Source organism: Neomonachus schauinslandi, chromosome 13 (genome assembly GCF_002201575.2).
Source record: "Neomonachus schauinslandi chromosome 13, ASM220157v2, whole genome shotgun sequence".
NCBI classification, from domain to species: Eukaryota; Metazoa; Chordata; class Mammalia; order Carnivora; family Phocidae; genus Neomonachus; species Neomonachus schauinslandi.
In genome coordinates, this window is record NC_058415.1 from 45871661 (window position 1) to 45894363 (window position 22703).

A 22703-nucleotide genomic window follows, 5' to 3' on the forward strand; every position below is an offset into this window, starting at 1 on the left:
AGAGGGAGAAGCAGACTCCCCACTGAGCAGAGAGCCCAGCCCGATGCAGGACTCAATCCCAGAACCTGAGCTGAAGGCAGACGCTTGACCAACTCAGCCACCTAGGCGCCCCTCCTTCCTTTTTATTCACCTAGGTCTTTAGTTGCAAAACCTTTCCCTTCCTGATTCATTCTCCAGGTTCATTATTTGTTTGTTTGTTTGTTTGTTTGACAGAGACAGCGAGAGAGGGAACATAAGCAGGGGGAGTGGGAGAGGGAGAAGCAGGCTTCCCGCGGAGCAGGGAGCCCGATGCGGGGCTCGATCCCAGGACCCTGGGATCATGACCTGAGCAGAAGGTAGACGCTTAACGACTGAGCCACCCAGGCACCCTCTCCAGGTTCTTTTAATTCTTTTATTCTCCATCTCAGATTTAGCATTCCTCAGGTTCCAGTACCATGAGTAGTTGATAAGTACTGATAATCTATTATATTCTTATTACCATGCTAGGTGAGTGGGGAATGAGAACTATAAGACATGATCATTATCTTCAAAGAACTTAATATCTACTTGAGGAGACAACTTACGTTCACGAAAATAGTGAATAATACTAGACAGTGTATAATTAAATGCTAAATTGGATGGTGCAGAGCTTTAAGTGTTAGACGGTGGAGGAAAGAAAGGGATAAAAGGAGGGCTTGAAGTGTAAGAGAAAGCTTAATTGTGGAATTGGGGTTTGAACTGGGTCTTGAAACCCCCTCAGTTGGAATCAGATGGGCATTTAAAGTGAAGAGAAAGCACGGACAATTAGTGAGTACACCGAGCATGAGATTTGGGGAAAACGTTTGAGGCTCTGTATGTGTTGGGGACCAGTGAGAAATAGGAATTAACGAGGTTGGGTGACTGCTTTAGCTTTGGCTCTAAGCCTACCAGAAGATTCTTTCAAAGGTAGCATTTTAATTTTGATTGTTCCCCAGCTCAGAAACCGCTAGAGGCTTCCTTTTCTTTTTTGATTCTGATTCAAACTCATTTTGGGAACCTAGGTCCTCTCTGATCTGTCAGCCTTCCCTCACTGGTACTTTGCATACCAGTTTTGCACCCACAACTCGCTTTCTGTTTGTTTTGACCTATGCTTTCCACTTGCTCAGGCAGTATCTACCTGATTTCTGTCTATTCCTTCTCCTAGGCCCATCTCTAGGCTTCCTGGATCTTGATGTTCTCTCTGATGACCCTCACGCCCAGAGAGCGTGAGTTCCTCCTGAAACTCTTTGCTTTTGAACACAGTTTAAAATTTAATCATATACCTTTTGCTTCCTGATAATTTAGAATTATATATACATTCTCTTCCTTTTCAGTAGGTGCTAAATTCTGTGATATGTTAGGTTGTGTTTTATATTCCATTGTTCCTCTTGGTACTTTATGTTACTCTGGGCATATACTCGATGTTGAATTGATAGCTTTGAAAGAATTTGTTTATCTTTTGATTGCAAATACCGATGATTTGTAATATTAGTGCTACTTTGTATAAATGTGCCTACTGACATGCCTGTCACACAGTATTCCCCTTAGTAAATGTGAATTCGAAGAAATTTGTAGTGGGTCCCAAGCCAAAGAACATTTTTCTGCTGTTTCATGGGAAGAAGAAAATAAGAGCAAAAGCATCAAATCCAAGTGTTCTGAGATACTCCTTCTGCGGTCTCCTCTTCAAGCGTCTCCTTAATCTGTGTCCTTAAGTATATATTATTCATTTGTCTTTGACACTTGTCACTTACTTCCTTATGTAGTTTTTCCTAAATAATTTATGTTTGTAGACAGAGATAAATTGTGTGCGTTAATTGAAGCTTAAGAGAAGAGATGGGAGTATTTTAGAAAGATTGATCCTTGTTAAACTCTATCTAATTGATCTATGTTGGAGCTCTTCTTGCCTGGAGTTTAAAATTTTAATAAAATATCTCTAAGTGAAGAAATCATCTGTTGTAGTTGGAATCAAATTTAAGAAGACATTTGATTCTCCAGAAAATCAGATAGTGAAATGAACTAAGAACACTTGGTTTAGAAAATTGAGTTGAGTTAAAAATAACATTTTCGTTGGGCTGTAGTTTTATTTTGTCATTTAACAGCCTCTTAAAGAATCTGAAGTGACTTTTAAAGCAAAGTTTTAAAGTATTTTATTTATTTGGTTAGTTAGGTTAGTTAGTAAGCTCTCTGCCCAACATGGGGCTTGAACTTACGACCACCCAGATCAAGAGTTGCTCACTCTACCAGCTGAGCCAGCCAGGTGCCCAAATTATTATTTTAAATAATACAGCTGTTCTCCTGCCTCCTTTAAATGTTTGTAAGATGATTTGAGCATGTTCAATTTATATATATTAGCATGTCAATTTTCTGAATGCTGACACAATTGCAGCAGGGCTGAAAAGCTACGAAAGCTGCAGATACCTGCCTTTAGAAACGTTCTAACATTATCTTACCTTCTTTGTTTCAGAGAATGGTTCTTCAACAACATACATAGCTAATCTAACTCGAGTGTGCACACGGGCACGCATGCACGCGTACACGTGGGAGAGTTTTAGTTCCTTGGTTAGCAAAAGTAGTAAAGAAGCTGTCATGTGAGTCAGGCTGGACCTTCTTCAACCACAGTTTATAGTGGTTTAAATCATTTCTTTTGAGGAGTGATACCTTACCAAGTCTTAACTTCTGGGAATGTTCTTGTTCTTTCCTGGTTTCCTTATAATGAAAGATAGTACTCGGTACTAATGGCCTCCTATCAGTTGGGATTTTGTTAGGCATTGACTCTTTCATTTGCTTCACAGGTCGTTTGCATTCGCTCAACTTGGAACGCGCTCTCCCCAAAGCTCAGCTGTGACACGAGACCTCTCATTTTGAAGACCCTCAGTGAACTGTTTTCTCTCGTTCCTTCCTTAACAGTCAATACGGCTGAATATGAGGTACGCATTTGGAGGTCAATACATTTTCTGTTTCTACATTGAAAAGATACGGGCTTTATAATAACTGAGGGAAAAAGATATTCACACTCTTTGTTTGCCAAAAACCCTTTAACACTTTTTGTTCTAAGGACATGATATCTTTATGGACTGCTAGGAATAGGAGACTATCCACCCTTATCAATTCTGTGTCTTTAGGGTTTATTTACATAAAGGGTATCAAATTTTTATTATGAGACTATAGCCAAGATTTTAAAAAGTCAGTATGTAATAAATAAAATTAAAAGTCAGTATGTTAAAAATATAGGGTTTCTAAAATAATGGAATTCCTGAGGCCAAAAGTTTAAATTCATTTTACTAGTGTTTTTAGTTCTAAAAGAATACAGACTTTAATAGGGCAGGGCAGAATCTCCTATAGTATAGACATGTTGTCATTTGTGTTTTGCTTCTAGGTTTCCCATAAAGATTTGAGTTTTACACGTTAGTTCACATTTCCTATATACATCTGTACGATGAGGGTGATTGTAAAATCAGACTATCTTAGGAGAGGAAAATAACTTTATGAGCTGCTTGGTATTTGTCATTGCAGTAAACTCAAACACTTGGTGGAAGATGCTTTGTTATAAGATCCATATATTCTGTTTAACATTTTCTGTATTATCTCTTGAAATGAGTGAAATGAGCGGGTGGTGAATTCATTTATGTCTCCACTTTTGTAGCCATATTCCCACTCATGCTTACCTTTTCTCTTTTTCCATTAAAGCGCAGCGATTGATTTTCACTTGAGATCTTCGTGAACTTTTAGTTTGATTTAGTGCTTCACAGATAAACTACCTCCCCCACAAGAATCCAGTAATAGTCCCTTACATGCTTTAGATTATGTGATAAGGCAGGATTATAAGATAATACTTCTTCTAATCATTCTTAATGCTGCACAGCAAATAAAATCAAATTTGTCCTTCCCGAGGATACAGTACCTGGCATCGTGCCTGGCACATAACACACATTCAGTTAAGTAGTTAATGAATGATTCAACCAGTATAGGATGAGTTTATTCTCGTATTTGAGGTTTTGTTTTAGGGTATTAAAAAAAAAAAGAATCCGTTGGAGACTCCTAGAGTATATAGTTTACCAATAGTCTTTTTTTATGGAGACTGTTATGATATATGCCCTTACGTTGTCCGAAAGTGTGCTGGGCTACTGACAAAGAGCTAACACTAAAAGCCAAAGTGAGGACGTGTTGTGTATATCTATTTTCTGTTTTCAAGGACTGAACTCATATACCTGTGTATTGCTTGTACTTTGACTTATTCAGATTTTATTACAGGTTAATTTATGGACTGCTTTTTATGTTGGTTTCTTTTGTTTGCTTACCAATGGCTGTAAAATGTGTGTGTGTGTGTGTGTGTGTGTGTGTGTCTTCTTCAAATTTACATTTTTGTCCACCGGTGTCTTATTTTGGTTTATCTTCATGCTTATGTTAATACTAAGGTTCCTCTGTTGCTCAGATAGACTGCTTTGGAGCCATTCTATCCATCAATTTCCTCCCACTAAGAGAGAGCCATTCAGTAACCGTAGTCCACTTGGAAGCAGAAGTCAAGAGATGTGGAGAGAGACTTCTGTCCATCTGTCTCATTCTGTCTGGCTGGCTCTTTCTCTGTCTCTCCCTGTTCCTCTCTTTCCCCCCATTCCCCCCTCTCTCAGCCCCAGTCCCTTCCTTTCTCCTTCCCTCTTTTCTCTCTCCCTATGTGAATTTAAATAATGTGTTCTCCGTTAACTGCTTAGAGTTTGGATATAATTTTCCCAGAGCATTCCTTTGATCATTGTTCTTCCCAGTAACCTCAGCGTCTTGTGTTGGCCTAAAATGGAGTCCAACCTCTCTGTACCTAACCAGTCAGGCCTTTTAGAATCCGGCCTCACTCTACCTTTCTGCCTCCTGCACTCTAGGAAAACTAAACCGTTTGGAATGTTTTTTTTCTGTCTCCAAACTTTTCTATTTCTTTTCCTCTGTGCATGTTCTTCTCTCTGTCAGAATTGCCTTTTTTTTTTAATCCCCAATTTTAAAATCTGTTTTAGAAAATAATTGGTTTAATTCATCCCATTTTTTGCAAATTTTTTGTGCAAGCAGGGGTCTGTTGCTATAGACTTGATTCTTTATACTGTTCTTTATACTGTTCTAAGAACATTTATTTCTGTTTCATACTACAGGTATATGCATATATATTATTTTCCCCATTAAACTATAAGCTTGTTGCAAATAGAGACCATGTTTCAATTAGTGTATTTTCTGAATGGCTTTGCTAAGTGCTTGTACATCCATTCATTGACTCAGAATATATTTAGTGAAGCTGTCCTAGGCTTTAGAAATTCTAATACATAATAGATATTCTTTTTAAGTACCTATTATATTCCCGCCACTCTTCTCATTACTTTATACCAATTCGTTCTAATATCTCATTGGAAGGTATTATTTTCATTTTAGAGCTAAAGAATCTGAGGTTTTGAGAGGTACATCCATTCATTAAATATTTATTGAGTACCTGCTACATGCCAGACAAGGAGCTTGAATAATGTTGTAGTTTCTAAACAAAGGCTGGTGTTTAAGCCCGGGACATTTAGCTCCATAGCCTCTGTTTTCTCATTAGACCATATTGTCAGTCCCTGCCTTTCAAAAGCTCAAAAGTTGGCAAAAGAGTTGGATATAAGCAATAATAATTATAATAACATTTGATGAGTATACTTAATCAGAGGGCTACGAGAGTATGGTGGTGAAAGTGACTAGCATTCTAGAAGGAATCGAATGAAACCTTACTTAGTTGGTGCTATTAGACTAGGTTCTTAAAGAATTTAAAATAATGTTGCTTTTCATTGAAGTCTAAGAATTAGAATATACAAAGACAAGGAGGTATAGAACATTCTATGACTTAGGGCAAGAAGTTAGATGTGATTGAAATGAAGACGACATTGAGCCAATGTTGGAAGATAAATGGCTTTTTAAGCTCATTACTTATTAAGTATTTGTCACTTGAGGAACTGGGCTTTATGGCCTTTATTTTTCTGGACTTTATGGTCCAGGCTTTTGAAATGCAAAAGACAGTCACTGTCCTAAAGAGTGTAAATCTAGTAGGGAGTTAACGACATACACAGATAATCATACTGGATGCTAGAGTGTGCCATGGGCCATATGGCCACTTGGTGAAGGGAGTACTCTCTTCTGGGTAGAGGATCAGGAACAGTGGCACGAAAGAGGGGAGTGAAATTTGTACTAGGTAGGACTTGAGAGGTCAGCCAAAAAACGTTTAGGTTTCTAAATTTAATATTAACATACTGTGTTTAAAATGTCCATGTGTTTCCATGATGCATCTCTTTCTGAGTATTTTCACCTTATGAATGATGGCTAAATATAGATTAAGTCAATCACTAGTGGTATACTTTTGAGTGAGTTAATTTTCACTCTTTGCTACTTTGGATTGTTCCCAGTTTTGTCTTCATCTTAACAATTTATTGTGATGTTTATTGCTTTTTCAGAATTTTAAAGTTCAAGTCCTCAGCTTCCTCTGGACCCACACTCAAAACAAGGTACTATCACAAGGGTGTTAGTGAAACGGAACCAAGCTGAGAAAGAACTGTGAAATAAGACTCTTGAAATAAAAAATATAACTCGAAATGATGGCTTCATGATATTAAAAGAATTGTGACGTTAATGAGTTTGGGTTTTAGAAATTCTTCTCAATTTATGCCCGTTAACACATTTTTGTCATGAAGTGCACTTCATTACTTTGTGTTGCTTTGTGAAGCTGACAGATGTGGAGACTGCTGTCGTTGTGTCATTTTTTTTTTTAATGGCCCTTCCCCTTTCCTGCTTTGCCCCTCCCCCGCCAACAAGCACATCAAGCAAACAGAAAGTCCAGTTCAGTTTTTTTAGATATCATTTCCAATCAAGGAGTACAGAGAGGAGGGTATCTGTCAGTGATGTTCTACTAGACTACTAGACTCAAGACTGTAGGAGCTGAGATTCCCAAGGGCTAACTTTCCTGGTTAGTAGCTAGAGAATCAGAACCTAATTCCAACCTATCAGACTCCATTTCCTCACACTCCTTCCAACCAACCCTATCACGTCAGGGGGACCTGAGCGATTTTGAGTTACTTTATGTTTAATGTCCAAACTAGGATAAAAATTGAGTGCTTCTGATCTCTCTATCCACTGCTGTTTTCTCTCTATTTTCAGTCGGGACGCAGTAAGCAGGGCTTGAGTATCATTTCCAAAGCACTGACTCTAGAACTTTGAGGTTGGTGTGGTAAGATTTTCTTCGTTCCTCCAGAGTTGATGTGTAATGTGTATTGTTTCTTTTGTTTGTCTTACCGGTACCCTGTCTAGGACCCCGTTGTGGCAAATGCCGCATATAAATCTCTGTCACACTTCAGTGCTGGAGAACACACCATTCTTCATCTGCCTGAGGAGGTAGGCCTGGGTTTTATAACTTTATTTGTATCTCCTCTCTTAGAAGATTTTTACCTGAGATGGAACTCTAAATATGTGCTCTATAAAAAAATAAGAATTTATATTTATTATTTGTTTAACCTGTAAAAGACCATAGAGGCCTTAGACCTCACAGATAATGAATTTAAATCTCTTTGAGGCTGATGGAAACCACCTGTGGTGCACCCAAAGTCTCTGTAGGTGACTGGGTATAGGACTGCATGCCTAGGCCCCTAGCTTATTGGTCCAGAAGATCTGTGTCCCCATAGCAACTGTTGCCCAGTTGGTATTCCATCTTGGACTTTAAATCCAAGCATGGCCTGCATCGACTAAAGTTGGTGCAGCCTGGGGACGCCTGGGTGGCTCCGTCGGTTAAGCGTCTGCCTTCGGCTCAGGTCATGATCCCAGGGTCCTGGGATCGAGTCCCACATCGGGCTCCTTGCTCAGCAAGGGGCCTGCTTCTCCCTCTGCCTGCCTCTGTCTCTCTGATAAATAAATTTAAAAAATCTTAAAAAAAAAAATATTAAAGTTGGTGCAGCCTGTGCAGTCAAAGATCCTTATTTGTGATACAAAATTGAGATGCCCCATCCAGAAAAAATCTATTTCTTAGTTTAGTATAAAAAGACATATAGGTTAGCCCCAGGGAACTGGATGAGGAAAGCATCTCTCTTTTAAGGGTTAACACATTGTGGGACACTATCTTGGTTTTTTTTTTTTAATTTATTTTATTTTATTTTCTTAAGATTTTATTTACTTATTAGAGAGTGCGCACAAGCAGGGGGAACGGCAGGCAGAGGGAGAAGCAGGCTCCCCACCGAGCAAGGAGTCTGATGCGGGACTCGGACCCAGGACCCTGGGATCATGACATGAGCCAAAAACAGATGCTTAACCGACTGAGCCACCCAGGCATCCCAAAACTGATTAAAAACATACAGCCTTTTCTAATATCTACTGAACAGAACCAGCTTTAAATTATTCGGTTATGTTAACGAGCTAAGTGTACGATTTCACATTTCTGTTGCTGCTAATTCAAATGCATACAAATGTTTGAGTGCCTCTAGAGTGTAAGGCAAACATTGTGTTAGAAGTTATGTGAAATGTTACCCAGAATCTGTGCTTAGGTCAAATGGCTTAAGAAGTTTTGGTACAAATTTCTTGGTACCCTAAGGCATTCAAATGGGTTGACTTTTTCTTTGGGATTGAGTTTACACAGAGGTTAGATGCCAGTAGGAACAAGGCAGACTTGTGTTGAATGACTTGAATTGGAGGGACTGATAAAAAGGCTCTTGTGAAACCAAATCCTAAGTCAGGCAGGATTTCTCACGTTGAGGATGCAGACACAGAGTGGCCAGCTTGTTGTTGGTTATCACAATGAGAGGTATTCTGTGACTCATAAAATTAAAAAAAGATGGGACTCAGACTGCACTATGGTGACTAGCAATACTTCTTTAAAAAAAGGAAAAAAAAGCTACCTGTAAATTTTGTATGGAAACTACCAGTAAATTGGCTACAACATCTGCAGAGATACCTTTTATTATTATTCATTTAATGAGCAATTGCTAAGTTAGATCACAGCATAATAATTACCTTACTTTTAGCTATTATTCATGAAATATTCCCTCTGGAGTAGTAGGTTTCATTAAATAACTCTCACATACTCTTTTTTTTTTTTTAAAGATTTTATTTATTTATTTGATAGAGAGAGACACAGTGAGAGAGGGAACACAAGCAGGGGGAGTGGGAGAGGGAGAAGCAGGCTCCCCACAGAGCAGGGTGCCTGATGTGGGACTCGATCCCAGGACCCTGGGATCATGACCCGAGCCGAAGGCAGTCGCTTAACCGACTGAGCCACCCAGGCGCCCAACTCCCACATATTCTTGACTGTTTAGTCTCTACCTCTTTACATATTGATATGTTTATATCTGTTCCTACTTTGGTGGTTCGCTTCAGTTTCTGATTGTGCTTTTTAGTTTATGCTCAGGTAAGTGCTCTGCTCAGGCAGATATTAAATACTTTTTTTTTTTAAGATTTTTTTTTTTAATTTATTTATTTGACAGAGAGAGCGAGGGAGCACAAGCAGGGGGAGTAGGAGAGGGAAAGGGAGGAGCAAGCTCCCCACCAAGCAGGGAGCCCGACGCGGGGCCCGATCCCAGGACCCTGAGATCATGACCTGAGCCGAAGGCAGACGCTCAACCATCTGAGCCACCCAGGTGCCCCCAGATATTAGATACTTTCTTAATCTAATTCTTCAATATTCTCTGATCCCTGAGGAGCCATAAATACAGCTCTTTACACCTTCCAACGTAAAAGGTAGTGATAGAGTTGGGTTTCTATATATGCTTGGGTTTTCAGCTTTAGAATGTGAAGAACTATAAAGGAAATCTCTAAAATTTATCCTTTTTCTGCCACGCTTCTCAACCTTTTTGCTACCCTTACCCCCTTCTGGGATTCGGCTTATTCCTCAGAGTAACAATGGCTAACTATAGTGGATATTCTCAATTAGGTTTAAGATGAGGGGACATAAGTGATTTAAAAGAGTCCATCTTTGACCTCCAGTTTCTGATATAGACAACCTGCCTCCTCATGGAGAATTATTGCTTCCGGGACTGCACAATGCATTCTTCTTCTTTTTATTGATGACTGAGTTTCCCTTTGGCTGTTTGAATACCTAAGGACTAAAAAGTCCAGCAAATGGTCAGTGTGTTCATAGCCCAAACAAGCCCCCAAAAGCTAAGGATACAACTGAGTCAGGTCCCCACCTCCATCTGGTAGTTGATAGCAGTGAGGTGAAACTGAGGCTCATCTTCTATAAAACCATATTTTCAATGATTTGAAAGTCCCTGCCAGGTAGGGTCTTTTACAGTGTAAAAAACCAAGATTCTTCCTTGTTGTCAGAGATTACTCACTCTGCACCAAGGCTTACTCACAAAACTGAAGGTTACCTCTGTACCTTTCCAGTAAAAGTACATCCACATTCTGTGGGTTTGTGGAAACTTGTGAAATATCTTTTAATGAGAGTGCTGTGAATTTCGAATAGAAAGAAACAGCAGAAAGATACATTGTATCCTTATCAACATTGCTACTTTTATGGATAATTCAGCTACTTTTGTAAGTACTAGGTCTCTTTAAATTTACTGAAGATAGATTTCTTTGTTCATTGTTGACCAATGCATCAATTTAAGCTGTGAAACTTGTTGAAAGCTCACAGGTTAATATAGAACAAAAGATGTTAGGGGAGTGGCAGATATCAGTTAGGGTTGAATGAAACATTACAGGTAAGGTAGGATGGAAAATGTCAATGATTAGTAGAGCTGAATAAGATACCATGTGAGTTAGGGAATTTGAATATCAATTAACTCATGTTTCTTGTCATTGGTTTGTTATTAGGAAGTTCTGTGGGATTATTAATGATAGACACTTCACACTTGCATCGGTTTAGCAATTATTTATTGGACATACACTAAGTACTAGGCCATTTTATAATCTGGGCATGTTGAATGAATCCATATGTTTTGTGGGTTGGTAAAAGCGTCATTGTTAATCACTTGAAACATGCAACTCTAAAGTTGGTCAAAAAGTTTCAGGGGGCTTTTTTGAGGACTTGTTGATTCCAATATTAAGAAATGGACACAAATGATTTTTCTCCTTTAGTTTGTATTTTTTTGTTCTGCTTAGCTATTTATCCTTCTCCTCTGCCTTCTTTAATGTTCCCCCAACCGAATAAAGCAAAACAAACAAAAACAAACAAAATACAGAGAATTGATCTTCTGGTGAAACAATCAGTAATGGATGAACCTTTAGGTAGAAGATTCATTTTTGTCTCTCACTTGGGTTCATTAAAAAAATATTTAGTTGTTTAAAAATTAAACTTTTTATTTTAGAGATCTTAAGATAGATTGTGTTATTGATTTCTGGAGTTAATTTTAGAAGTGAGTAATGTAAGAGAACTCATTATGTATCTGGAGTTGGTATTAATATGGTGTAACCTGTTTGGCTTTCATTTAAGTGAATGTCACTGCATTCATCAGAAGCTGTTTCTTTTTTTAAATAAATTTATGCGGATACTTGATGTGTTCTAAATAAAATCCTGTGTTTATGCACAAACTCCTGGATTTCCATAGGTTATACACTAGAAAATACGGTTAAAAGGTTATCTGGCTCAGAACCCGTAGAGGAGGCATTTTGTAGGATAAGCTTTCCAATATTCAATTTGAAGCAGATTCTAAAAGTAATTTATCATTTTCTCTTTGGCTCTCCACTTAAGTTTTTTCAACAAAGCTTAGCTATAATTGGAAGGGTGTAGTTGTGTGTGTATGTACATGTGTGTGCACGCGCGCGTGTGTGTATGTATTTTAAATATGTGTGCGGTTTTCCTGGATGTTTTAGTAGCTAATGTAATATTACCAAAATGTTATAATTTTAAAGGTATTCTTTTACATGACGTCTCTTGATTTTTCTTAGTTGTGCGCACATTCATCTTATTCGGTCGTTACACACAAAGCAAGTGAAAAGCCTGGGGCTAGCATAGAGAAGCTGGAACAAATATTTCTTTAAGGGGTGAGCAGAGGAAGAGGGAAATGTAATGAAACCAGGGTCCAACAATAAGTGCTAATATGTTCAGGAGAATTAACTCGCCTTTGAAGACACAAATCACACCATTCTAAGTCGGCAGAGTATATCAGCTATTCTTAAATGACAGTACATCTGTAGTTTCTTTGTTAAAATATATGCATATGTAAGATGCAGACATACGCTCTTTACCACATGGCAGATAAATTAATATAGGCATCCAGTTATGTGAATGTAAAATTAGACACCATAAGATAGATGAGTGGATCGTTATTTTTTATTTCCAACCTAGTAGGTCTTTCTTTATCGTTTCTAAGAAATATTGATGGCTTGGGTGCTGTGACTCATTTTAAGTAATTTAGGTTGACCGAACTGAAAGACTGGGCGGGCTAAAATAAGTGCAAAAATAATCCTATCCCTTTTACAGTAAATAATTCTGGAATTGGAAGCATTTGGTCATTTGCCATAGTTCCTACACCAGTTAAGATCCCTCTGAAGGTGGTGACAGCTTCCGGCTTCCACTGCCCCCCCTCCCTTTTCCTCTACCACCTCCTTCTTATAACCTGCCTTCCTTCCAACCTTCCTCTTTCCCTTCTGTTCTTATTCAGCAGCTTTATTGAGCTATAATTCTCATTCCATATAATTCACCCATTTAAAGTGTACAATTCGGTGATTTTAGTATATTCAAAGATCTGTGCAACTAATCGCAGAGCAACCACAATCTAATTTTAGAACATTTTCTTAGTAGTCAATCCCCATCACCCCTTTCCCTTCCCACAGCCCTAAGCAACTGTTAATCTACTTTCTGTCCCTCAATTTGCCTAACCCAAACCTTTCCTATAATGAAATCACATAGTATGTGGTCTTTTGTGACTGGCTCCCTTCACTTAGCATAATGGTTTCAAGGTGCATTCATCTCTAGCACATATCTGTACTTCACACCTTTGTATGACTGAATAATAAAACATTGTGTAGATATGCCACATGTCGTTTACGTATTTATCAGATCATGGACATTTGAGTTGCTCCCATTTGGGGACTATTATGAATAGTGCATTCACACATGTATGCAAGTTTTTACGTGATTGTATATTTTCATTTCTTTTGATTCTATAGCTAGGAGTGGAATTACTGGGCCATGCGGTAACTCTGTTGAACTTTTTGAGAAACTGCCATACTGTTTTCCAAGGGGGCTGAGCCATTTTATATTCCCACCAGCAGAGTAGGAGTGTTCTGATTCCTCCATATCCTCACCATCCCTCTGAATTTTCATGGTAATTTACATGTTTACCTCTGTTTACCTTTCAGCTCCCCAAATCTCCCGCCATTTGTACACAGGGTGTATGTCAGAGCTTCCAGCGCTTGGATACCCTGGTGTGGTAGCTGGCGTTACCCGTGGAGTCTCGGGCTGTAAACATTGTTGTCTGTTTCCCCCTGTATGCTCTTCAAATATTATTTTCAATTTGTACTGTGATGTGTAAACAGGAAGCAAGGCAAACGAAACCAGGACCAACTCCTTTTGTGGATCTTCTTAGGCAACTGGGACTGGTTAGGATCTCTAAAATAACTCCTGATGATACTAAACCTGGCCCATTCACAGTATGTACACAGACCAGAGACACTTGGAAAACCCCCACTTGTGAGAGCCGAAAGGGTTGCAAATGTGCCCGAGTTTCTCCAGTAAGCATTGATACCCACAAATGCTATCTTGCCCTATGTGGAGCATACATTATTGTTATCTCTGTAATTATGGCTGGCTCAGTCCTCTGAGAATTAGGTACTCAATATTGAATCAGAATTAAATCATGTCTTGGAAAATGCTCGGGTAGTCAGGTTGCTTTTATTCCTTCACTAGTGAAGAGAACACTAGTTATGGTTGAAAGGCTTCATTGGATTTGAGGTTATTATACTTAAGAGAAGCATTTCCTCTCTGTTTTCTTTTATCCCCCTGCAAGAATCCTGACTCAGTGCAGTTCCTAAATGGAACAGTGCTTTGGGGACCTATGAAGAAGGCAGTCTGCAGGAATTGTTAATTATTTCTAAAAATAACTCCGGGAGACAGGCTAATGGTAATGACTGGGTTCTGGCACTTTATGGTTATAGCAACCACTTTTATATATTTTGATTCCTCCCCTTATGCTTAATTATCTCCATGTGGGCATTGTGATGGTGTGTCATTGAAAGTATTAAAAATTTAATTAATTGCTTGACAGTTGTATCTTGTAGAAACTGCAATAGTGGTAATCTTTTTACATTTTAAAATTTTTGGTTCAAACAAACCTAAATTTTTGATTCAAATAAAACCTTCAAATTGCAAATTAGACACAGTAAAGTATAGCTACCAGTTACAGATTTTAGTGTTTTTATATTCAATAGCAACAAACTGCCAAGTCTAAACGAAAGTCAACTAACGCATTCTGTCCTTTCCTGATCTCTAGTATATATTCTACTGGAAGATTTTAAGCTTTGCTGTAGAGATATGGCTAGAATCAGAAGTTAAAAAAAAAAGTATTCTGACAAGGCAAATGTTTAATTACAAACCATAGAAGTTCAATATATTGAATGTGTCGGTGTTTGCATTTTATTGTCAGATGGCGTAAAATTTTATTAGTGTTCTATAATAATCATCGCTTACGCTGGCTTATGGTAATTTTCTTAGTATATTACCATTAGTTCTTTACATGGATCTGGGATTGTATCTACTAAGATAGAGTTTATCATTCAGTTAATCTGAAAATGAATAGATACTTTAAAATTAATTTTCAGTGGTCTTTTGACATTACAGTGCAAAATGAGTCTAACTCAGTTTTTAAATCTCGACATAAAAAGTGCAAGGAAAAGATTTTACATAATGTTTTAGTATTGCCTTCTCTGTCATTTCAGATAAGACCCGAAATCCCTACTCCCGATGAGCTAGATGAAGACGAAGATGATGAGGGCGATGAGAAGGATGTGGATCTTTCTATTCCTGGCTCTTGCTATCTCAAACTGTTGTCACTTACTGCTCCTTTGGTCTTACCAGGTGACTCCTATATAGTGGCAGGGAAGCCAGCATTTTTCAGGGATTTTACCTGTCTGATTGTGTTCTTTTGTGATGTGTACATATGATAGCTTACTTTAATTATGGCTTACTTTGTCTGAAAGGCATGACGTATCCATCTGTTGTAGAGGGACTGCCTGAGGTAGTGATGGTGTTCAGAACACACTGAAAAGCATTAGAGTCGAACAAAATTGAACCAGAAAACTAGTTTAAACAACCATTTTCAGCGAGAAATTAAAATTCATTTCAAAAGCTATATTCTACGAGACCAATTTGCAATGGGACTTTAAGTCGCTGGCTCCAATAATAGTTCTTTATTCTATAAGCTAAATGAAAAGATGGTTAGACTCTTCAGAGACTTACTGGGTACTTTCATTTATGAATTTATTCTTTCTTTAGAATTATTCCAAAGATGGTATCAATATTTGAGAGCTGCAAATTAATGGTTTAAAAATGGATTAAATTGTTTGATCATTCCATTTTGATAAAAAGCTGACAGGACCTTGACATTTAAAGAAATTATTCTAATTATATCTAATTATTCTAATTCAGTCTTAGCCAACATTTTGCCGAGCGTGCATCTATTACCTTGTTCTGTCCCAATTCTACCTTAAATATACATGGATGTATAAAGTCAATTTCTGAAAATTAAGTTCAGTACACTCAAGAAATGTCATCTGGTCAATCATAATCTCAATATCCTATACTAGGGGACATTTTTTCCCTTGGTTTCACCCTACATAGAGACTTCCTGAGGAATTCAGGCAAATATATATTACCTAGTTTTAGACAAAGCTCCTGTCCCTTCCTTTTCTCTTGATGTCCAGAACAAGCCTTAAAGATTTATTCCCTGGTCCTCTCTTCTGTTCTTCCCCACTTGCGGAAAGCTCTTCAGAGTCTAGGACCCCTTTGCTGTTTTAATAGTCCTAGGAAGGAAATAACTGTTATCCGGAGTTCCTCCTGTGTCCCAAAATCACCTTAGAGGGAAAAGTTCTTTTGGGCTTTCTAAATGACGTTGTTCCCCTTTCTCCACACCCTCTCCAACATTTGTTGTTTCTTGCCTTGTCAATTTTTGCCATTCTAACTGGTGTAAGGTGGTATCTCAGTGTGGTTTTGATTTGAATTTCCCTGATGGCTAATGATGTTGAACATTTTTTCATGTGTCTGTTAGCCATTCGTATGTCTTCTTTGGAGAAGTGTCTGTTCATGTCTTCTGCCCATTTTTTGACTTGAGTATTTGTTTTTTGGGTGTTGAGTTTGAGAAGTTCTTTATAGATCTTGGATACCAGCCCTTCATCTGTAGTGTCATTTGCAAATATCTTCTCCCATTCTGTGGGTTGCCTCTTTGTTTTGTTGACTGTTTCCTTTGCTGTGCAGAAGCTTTTTATCTTGATGAAGTCCCAATAGTTCATTTTCGCTTTTGTTTCCCTTGTCTTTGGAGACGTGTCTTGAAGGAAGTTGCTGTGGCCGATGTTGAAGAGGTTACTGCCTATGTTCTCCTCTAGGATTTTGATGGATTCCTGTCTCACATTGAGGTCTTTCATCCATTTAGAGTTTAATCTGACATGGATGGAACTGGAGGGGATTATGCTAAGTGAAATAAGTCAAGCAGAGAAAGACAATTACATGGTTTCACTTATATGTGGAACATAAGGAATAGCATGGAGGACATTAGGAGGAGGAAGGGAAAAATGAACGGGGGAAATTGGAGGGGGAGACGAATCATGAGAGACTATGGACTCTGAGAAACAAACTGAGGGTTCTAGAGGGGAGAGGGGTGGGGGGATGGGTTAGCCTGGTGATGGGTATTAAAGAGGGCACATACTGCATGGAGCACTGGGTGTTATGCGCAAACAATGAATCATGGAACACTACATCAAAAACTCATGATGTAATGTATGGTGACTAACATAACATAATAAAAAAATAAATAAATAAATGATGTTGTTCCTAGTGACGTGGGTCCGTCCCTCCAGTCTTGTATTGGAAAAAGGAGAAGGTGTGGTCAAGGCATGCTGTTGCTTCTCTCCTCTCAGGATGTGGTGGCCAGTAACCTGTTCTTCTGCGTCATTTGTTCTTGTGCTTTGTTCAAGTGCCCTTCTCTGAGAAAGAAGGGGAGGCTTTGAGTTCAGCAACTGTATCTGTTTGAGAAAATTCAGTAATTAGACTCAGATGAGGGTGCTGTAGATGCTGTCTGTGTCTGGCAAACCGTGTCCCCGTGGGCAAAGTTCTCTTTCTGTGCCTCACTTTCCCTGCAATGACCGGGCTAGTCAAAAAAGAACCAGGGGAAAGCACGAGCCTTAGGAATATGTACCCTAAAATGTATAGGGTGGAGAGTATAGATGAGATCTCTAGTGCCAGAAAGCCAGAAAACCCAGTTGCACTGAGTGTGAATGAATCCTGGTCCTTTTCTTCTCTTCTTGCCTTTTAAGTAGACGTAAAAGCAGCTGCAGTGTGAATCCAGTAATTTGCGTTATTTTAAGTGGGGATATTACTGGTATTTATTTACTTTTTATTTTGACAGAATTTTAGACCTAAAAGAAGTTGCGAATACACTTTAGAGAGTTCCCATGTACTTTTACCCCGCTGCACAACATCTCACATACCTTAGTTCGTTATTACAATTAGGAAATTCCCATGGGTACAAAGCAACTAACCAAAGTATAGACCTATTATAGGGTTTCTCCCGCTGTTGGTGGTGGTGTTTTCCATATAGTATATACACTTTTTGGTTTAACTTTTTTTTTTTTCACTCAGCATAATGTCTTTGATATTTATCCAAATACTGGCCTATCTCAATTTTTTTAAATTGCTGAGTAGTATTCCACTGTGGTATGTACCAGTTTGTCCACTCACTTTTTAAAGGACATTGGGGGGGGGTTTAAAAATTTATATCTAAGACCCTGTTCTACAAATTGTCAGCTCTTTTAAATTCTCACCTGGTCATCTGGAGGTACAGGGCCAGGCTCAGAAGCAGCAGAAAAATTCCTAGTTGCTGGCTTAGTGGTTGGGGAAAGATGGTGCTGTATGTATCGCTTATACTCATGGTATCGTACCCTCATTTAAACTGTTCTCGGGTCTGCAGTTAATTTGAGAATCCTTAGCTCTCTGAAGAGCTTGACAAGTAGACAAATTTGCATTCCGGAGTTAGTGTATGTGCAGATGTGTACTTACCTCCTGACGTGTGTGAGCTTTTTGCCAAAATAGAATCCCTTCGGAGAAAGCATGAAATTATCTTCTCTCACCATAGCGCCTCTGTCCTCCCGAAAATGATTCTTTGCTACATTCTGAAAAGTCTGTACTTAACACTCAGTGTGAAGCGGTCACACATGTGCATGCATATTGGATGCAATTGGATGTTACCCATTTCTTTCATTTAGATGATGCATCGATCAGGGTCTTGACAGAAAAGGCACATTCAGATGGAGTCCAGGGACTCTTGACAGTTGTGTGGTCAGGGCTGAAGGAAATTCACAAGCAATGGTGTCTCATCCCAGAGTGGTTAATGCCTCTGGGCCTGAAGAGGTAAGGAAGGGGCATAACAGTTTGGAGAATTAGGGAGAGCATCTGTGTCATAATTAGTGCTGCCTAAGGGGGGCCAGGGCCTGCAGAAGAGGGATGCAGGCAACTGGTAGCAATCCTGCAGGAGGGGGTCTGGGGAATATATGCCCTGACCTCACTCTGTTTCCACCCTCTGGCCTCCTGCAAGTGTCTCCCATTGGATAAAGCCAACTGGAAGCCAAAGCACAAGGGAGCCCGTGGATGCAGTTGTTAAAGGTCATTCTTCCAAGTCACTGAGCAGGGTTGAGAGGGCAGAGGGTGGGTCTGGAGGGGTAAATGGAAAACATCCCACACAGGTGTTCTCCGGGCTGTGAATGGAGAAGCATGGTCGCATCTGCAAAGGTTCTATATAGGAATGACAGATCTGGGCACATAATAGATACTCTACTGAGCACTCGCTGCCTTTAATTTAATCATGGTCATTTAACACAGACTTTTCAATCTACTAAGAATGAAATTCCAGTTTCGTCAGGTGGACCCTTCTTTTTTGTTCCTATGAGAGGCACATATAGTGGTTTTCTTTTTTGTTTTCCACACATTTGTTTAGCTTTCATATGTTTGTTGTTTTTGTTTCTGCATTGGCAACCTCTAGTGGTCCTTGGAAAAATAACACTTGAATATGAACCTATAGTCTTATCAAGTATTTTGTTTGGGTATCCTATTGTCTTCTGAGCCCATATTTCTGTCTATAATAAGTAGAAATGTTAAGCAATAATGTTATTCCGTGTGTGGTGAAAAATCACTGGAAGATGTTAGGGAAGGCAATGACATAAAATCCTGGCTTCCGGGCAGAGGATGGTTTGTGGGGTGGTCCTGAGGAGAAGACACCAAGAAGCTAGTTTTTAAATTTGGCCCGATGAAGAAGAGAGAAGATAATAACTGGCCAAGTAGCAGCGAAAATGGAGAGAAATGGATGGATCTGGGATATATTTTTGAAGGCAGATCTAGAAGGATTTGCTAATGGATTACTTGTGAGAAGTAGGAGAAAGAGAGGAATTAAGAATGTCTCTGTTTTTAAGCTTGAGTAACTGGGTGCCATATTCTAATTTGGGAAGACTAAGGAAGGGATGGGGATCAAGAGTTCCCTGTTTACTTTGTGAAGTTTGGTTTGAAATATTGCTCTATGTCTGTGTATCTGTGTGTGTATAAGTATATACGGCAAGTGTATATGTGTTTATATACTTACATATGTATGTATACAGCAAGTATATATATACTTACACACACGCATATATGAGTTAAGAATGAATGATTGATTCTCTCCTAACATACTATATTTACTCTACTTCTGATTTCCTTTCATCTCTTTCAGCTTTGGAGGAATTTTTTACATCTCTTGTGAAGCAGGAAATGGTGAATATGCCCCGAGGAGTGTATCACTCTGCATTAAAAGGAGGTGTCCGGTCAGACCAAGGAAAAACTGTAGCAGGAATCCCCAATTTTATATTGAAAATGTATGAAACCAATAAGCAGCCAGGTCTGAAACCTGGCCTTGCGGGTAAGTACAGTACATAGTATCAAGGTACAGGTTGTTTTGTTTTGTTTTGTTTTGCTTATCACACACTGAGCATTTTATTTATTTGTGTGTGTGTGTTTATATTACTAAATACTTAGGATTTTTTTTTATTAGCATATAATGTGTTATTTGTTTCAGGGGTACAGGTTTGTGATTCATCAGTCTTACACAGTTCACAGTGCTCACCATAGCACATACCCTTCCCAATGTCCATCACCCAGCCACCCTATCCCTCCCACCCCCCTCCATTCCAGCAACCCTCAGTTTGTCTCCTGAGATTAAGAGTCTCTTATGGTTTGTCTTCCTCTCTGGTTTCTTGTTTCATTTTTCCCTCCCTTCCCCTATGATCCTCTTATTTCTCAAATTCCTCATATCAGTGAGATCATATGATACTTGTCTTTCCCTGATTGACTTATTTCACTTAGCATAATACCCTCTATTTCCATCCACGTCGTTGCAAATGTCAAGATTTCATTTTTTGATGGCTGCATAATATTCCATTGTGTGTGTGTGTGTGTGTGTGTGTGTGTATGAAGGTGTAGGTTTTTAATGTAAGGATGTAACTTCCACTTCCAAGACCGATGTGATAGGTCATGGCAAATCACCACTGCTGCTGACATTTTGACACAACTGGACAAATGACCAAAATAAACCACATTTTAAAGGTATCAGAGAACTGTAGAAGCAAAGACAGGTAGACTAAAACTACAGAATGGGGAGAAAGAGCATTTTAGGACTGTGCCCCCACTGCCCCATGGGAGATAGTCACTGATTTTGGTTGTGTGCTAGGATTGGGGCTTGGCCCAAGAAGAGGTCTGTTGGAGTATAGAGGAACCAGTGGAGCTTTTAGTGGTTTCATGGGTTTAGAGTGATGTGATGGCTCATTTTCTATGTCAGCTTGACTGGGCTAAGTGATACTCAGATAGCTGCTAAAACATTACTTCTGGACGTCTTTGAGTGTGTTTCCAGAAGAGGTTAGCATTTCAATCAGTAGACTGAGGAAAGAAGGTCACTCTCACCAGTGTGGGTGGGCAACATCCAATTCACTGATGGCCTGACTAGAGAGCTAGAAGAAGGGTGAATTTGCTCTTTCCTTAGCTAGGACATCCATCTTCTGTGAATTACATTGAATTACTGAATTACACCACCAGCCTTCCTGGATCTCCAGCTTGCAGACAGCAAGATCATGGGACTTCTTAGCCTCCATAATCTTGTGAGCCAATTCCTATATTAAATCTCCCCATATAGAGAGAGAGAAAGGTGGAGGGGAGAGGGAGAGGTGGGGAGAGAGAGATTGAGATTGAGATTCTGGTTCTCTGAAGACTCTGACTAATAGAGGTGAGAAACTAGAGATTTTTCTCATAAGCTATCTGACTGAATTTTGAGTTTGCACGGAAAGTTAAAGAACTAGGCTGGTGCTTCTGAGAGGCGAAGTGAAATCTCCAGCCTCCCTGTGCTTAGGAGCTAGGAGAGTGGGCCTGAAAACAAAGCACACCAGTAGTGAATTGATACTGAAGAGTTACATCTCTTTTCACCTGGGGGCACTTAGTCTGGCCTCAACTAGAGACTGAAATTCAGGCTTGACCTTAACAAGAGGCTGGTGCAGGAGGCAGAGAAACCAACAGAGACCTTGTCATTCATATGGTGTCTGAGTGGTAAAACCGGGGACTTGTGGGACCTCAGACACATAGCCTATTTCTCCCTCAAGATACTTGTCAAATTTCGAAGGTTTATGGGATGGGAGGTTAAAGAGCTAAACTGAAAACTTCGGAGGACACATCTGAATCTCTCATAAGCTTTCCGTATTGAGGAGACCAATTAGGATGTCACATGAAAATCTTGGGGGAGGCATGCCCTAGGAACAGGGTTGAACCAGAGGGAGACTGAGATTTACCAAAGCTATAATCAAGCCTAACCCAGTTCAATCTCTGATTCAATTTAAATCAGTCCTTTGTTCTATCTACCTGAAAGAGGGGAGGAGAAACTCCTCTCTGAGTAAAAAAAAATAATATCATTTAGGTTTTCTGTGCTTCCTTTGTATACTGTCCAGTATTCAATGAAAAGGGATGTATGAAAAAGAAAAAAGCTTTGAAATGAAGGGGACATTTCATGGAGATAAAGAAGTCATTCCACTAAGAAATTATCACAGTTCTAATCAGTGTACACAAAATAGCATAATTTTTAAAATATATGAAAAACATTCACACAACTAAAAAAAGACAAAATGGACAAACCTACCAGAAGGAAGGTGGGTGGGGGCCTGGCTTAATAGGTGATGGGGATTAAGGAGTACACCTGTTGTGATGAGAGTCAGGTGTTGTGTGTAAGTTTTGAATCACTCTATTGTACACCTGAAACTAATATTATACTCTGTTAACTGGAATTTAAATTTTAAAAAAATGGACAAACCTACAATAATAGTGGGAAACGTTAAAACAGTTTTTTAAAAATTTTATTTATTTATTTTTGAGAGCGAGAGATTGAGCACAAGCATAGACCAGGGGGAGGGGTAGAAGCAGACGCCCCACTGAGCAGGAAGCCTGACATGAGACTCGATCCCGTGACCTGATCTGAAGGCAGACACTTAACTGAGCAACCCAAGTGTCCCTAAAAAAT

At 39.1% G+C, this 22703-nt stretch overlaps 1 protein-coding gene across 1 annotated transcript in view; it reads left to right on the plus strand.

Annotated features, from left to right (window-relative positions):
- The window catches only part of FOCAD (focadhesin), a 282029-nt gene that overhangs the window by 155452 nt on the left and 103874 nt on the right, over positions 1-22703 (plus strand). The window contains exons 16-20 of the mRNA XM_044920455.1: positions 2790-2924; positions 6450-6500; positions 7300-7383; positions 14854-14992; positions 19884-20069. Coding sequence (XP_044776390.1) covers positions 2790-2924; positions 6450-6500; positions 7300-7383; positions 14854-14992; positions 19884-20069 — 595 coding nt within the window. The remainder of the gene's footprint in view (positions 1-2789; positions 2925-6449; positions 6501-7299; positions 7384-14853; positions 14993-19883; positions 20070-22703) is intronic.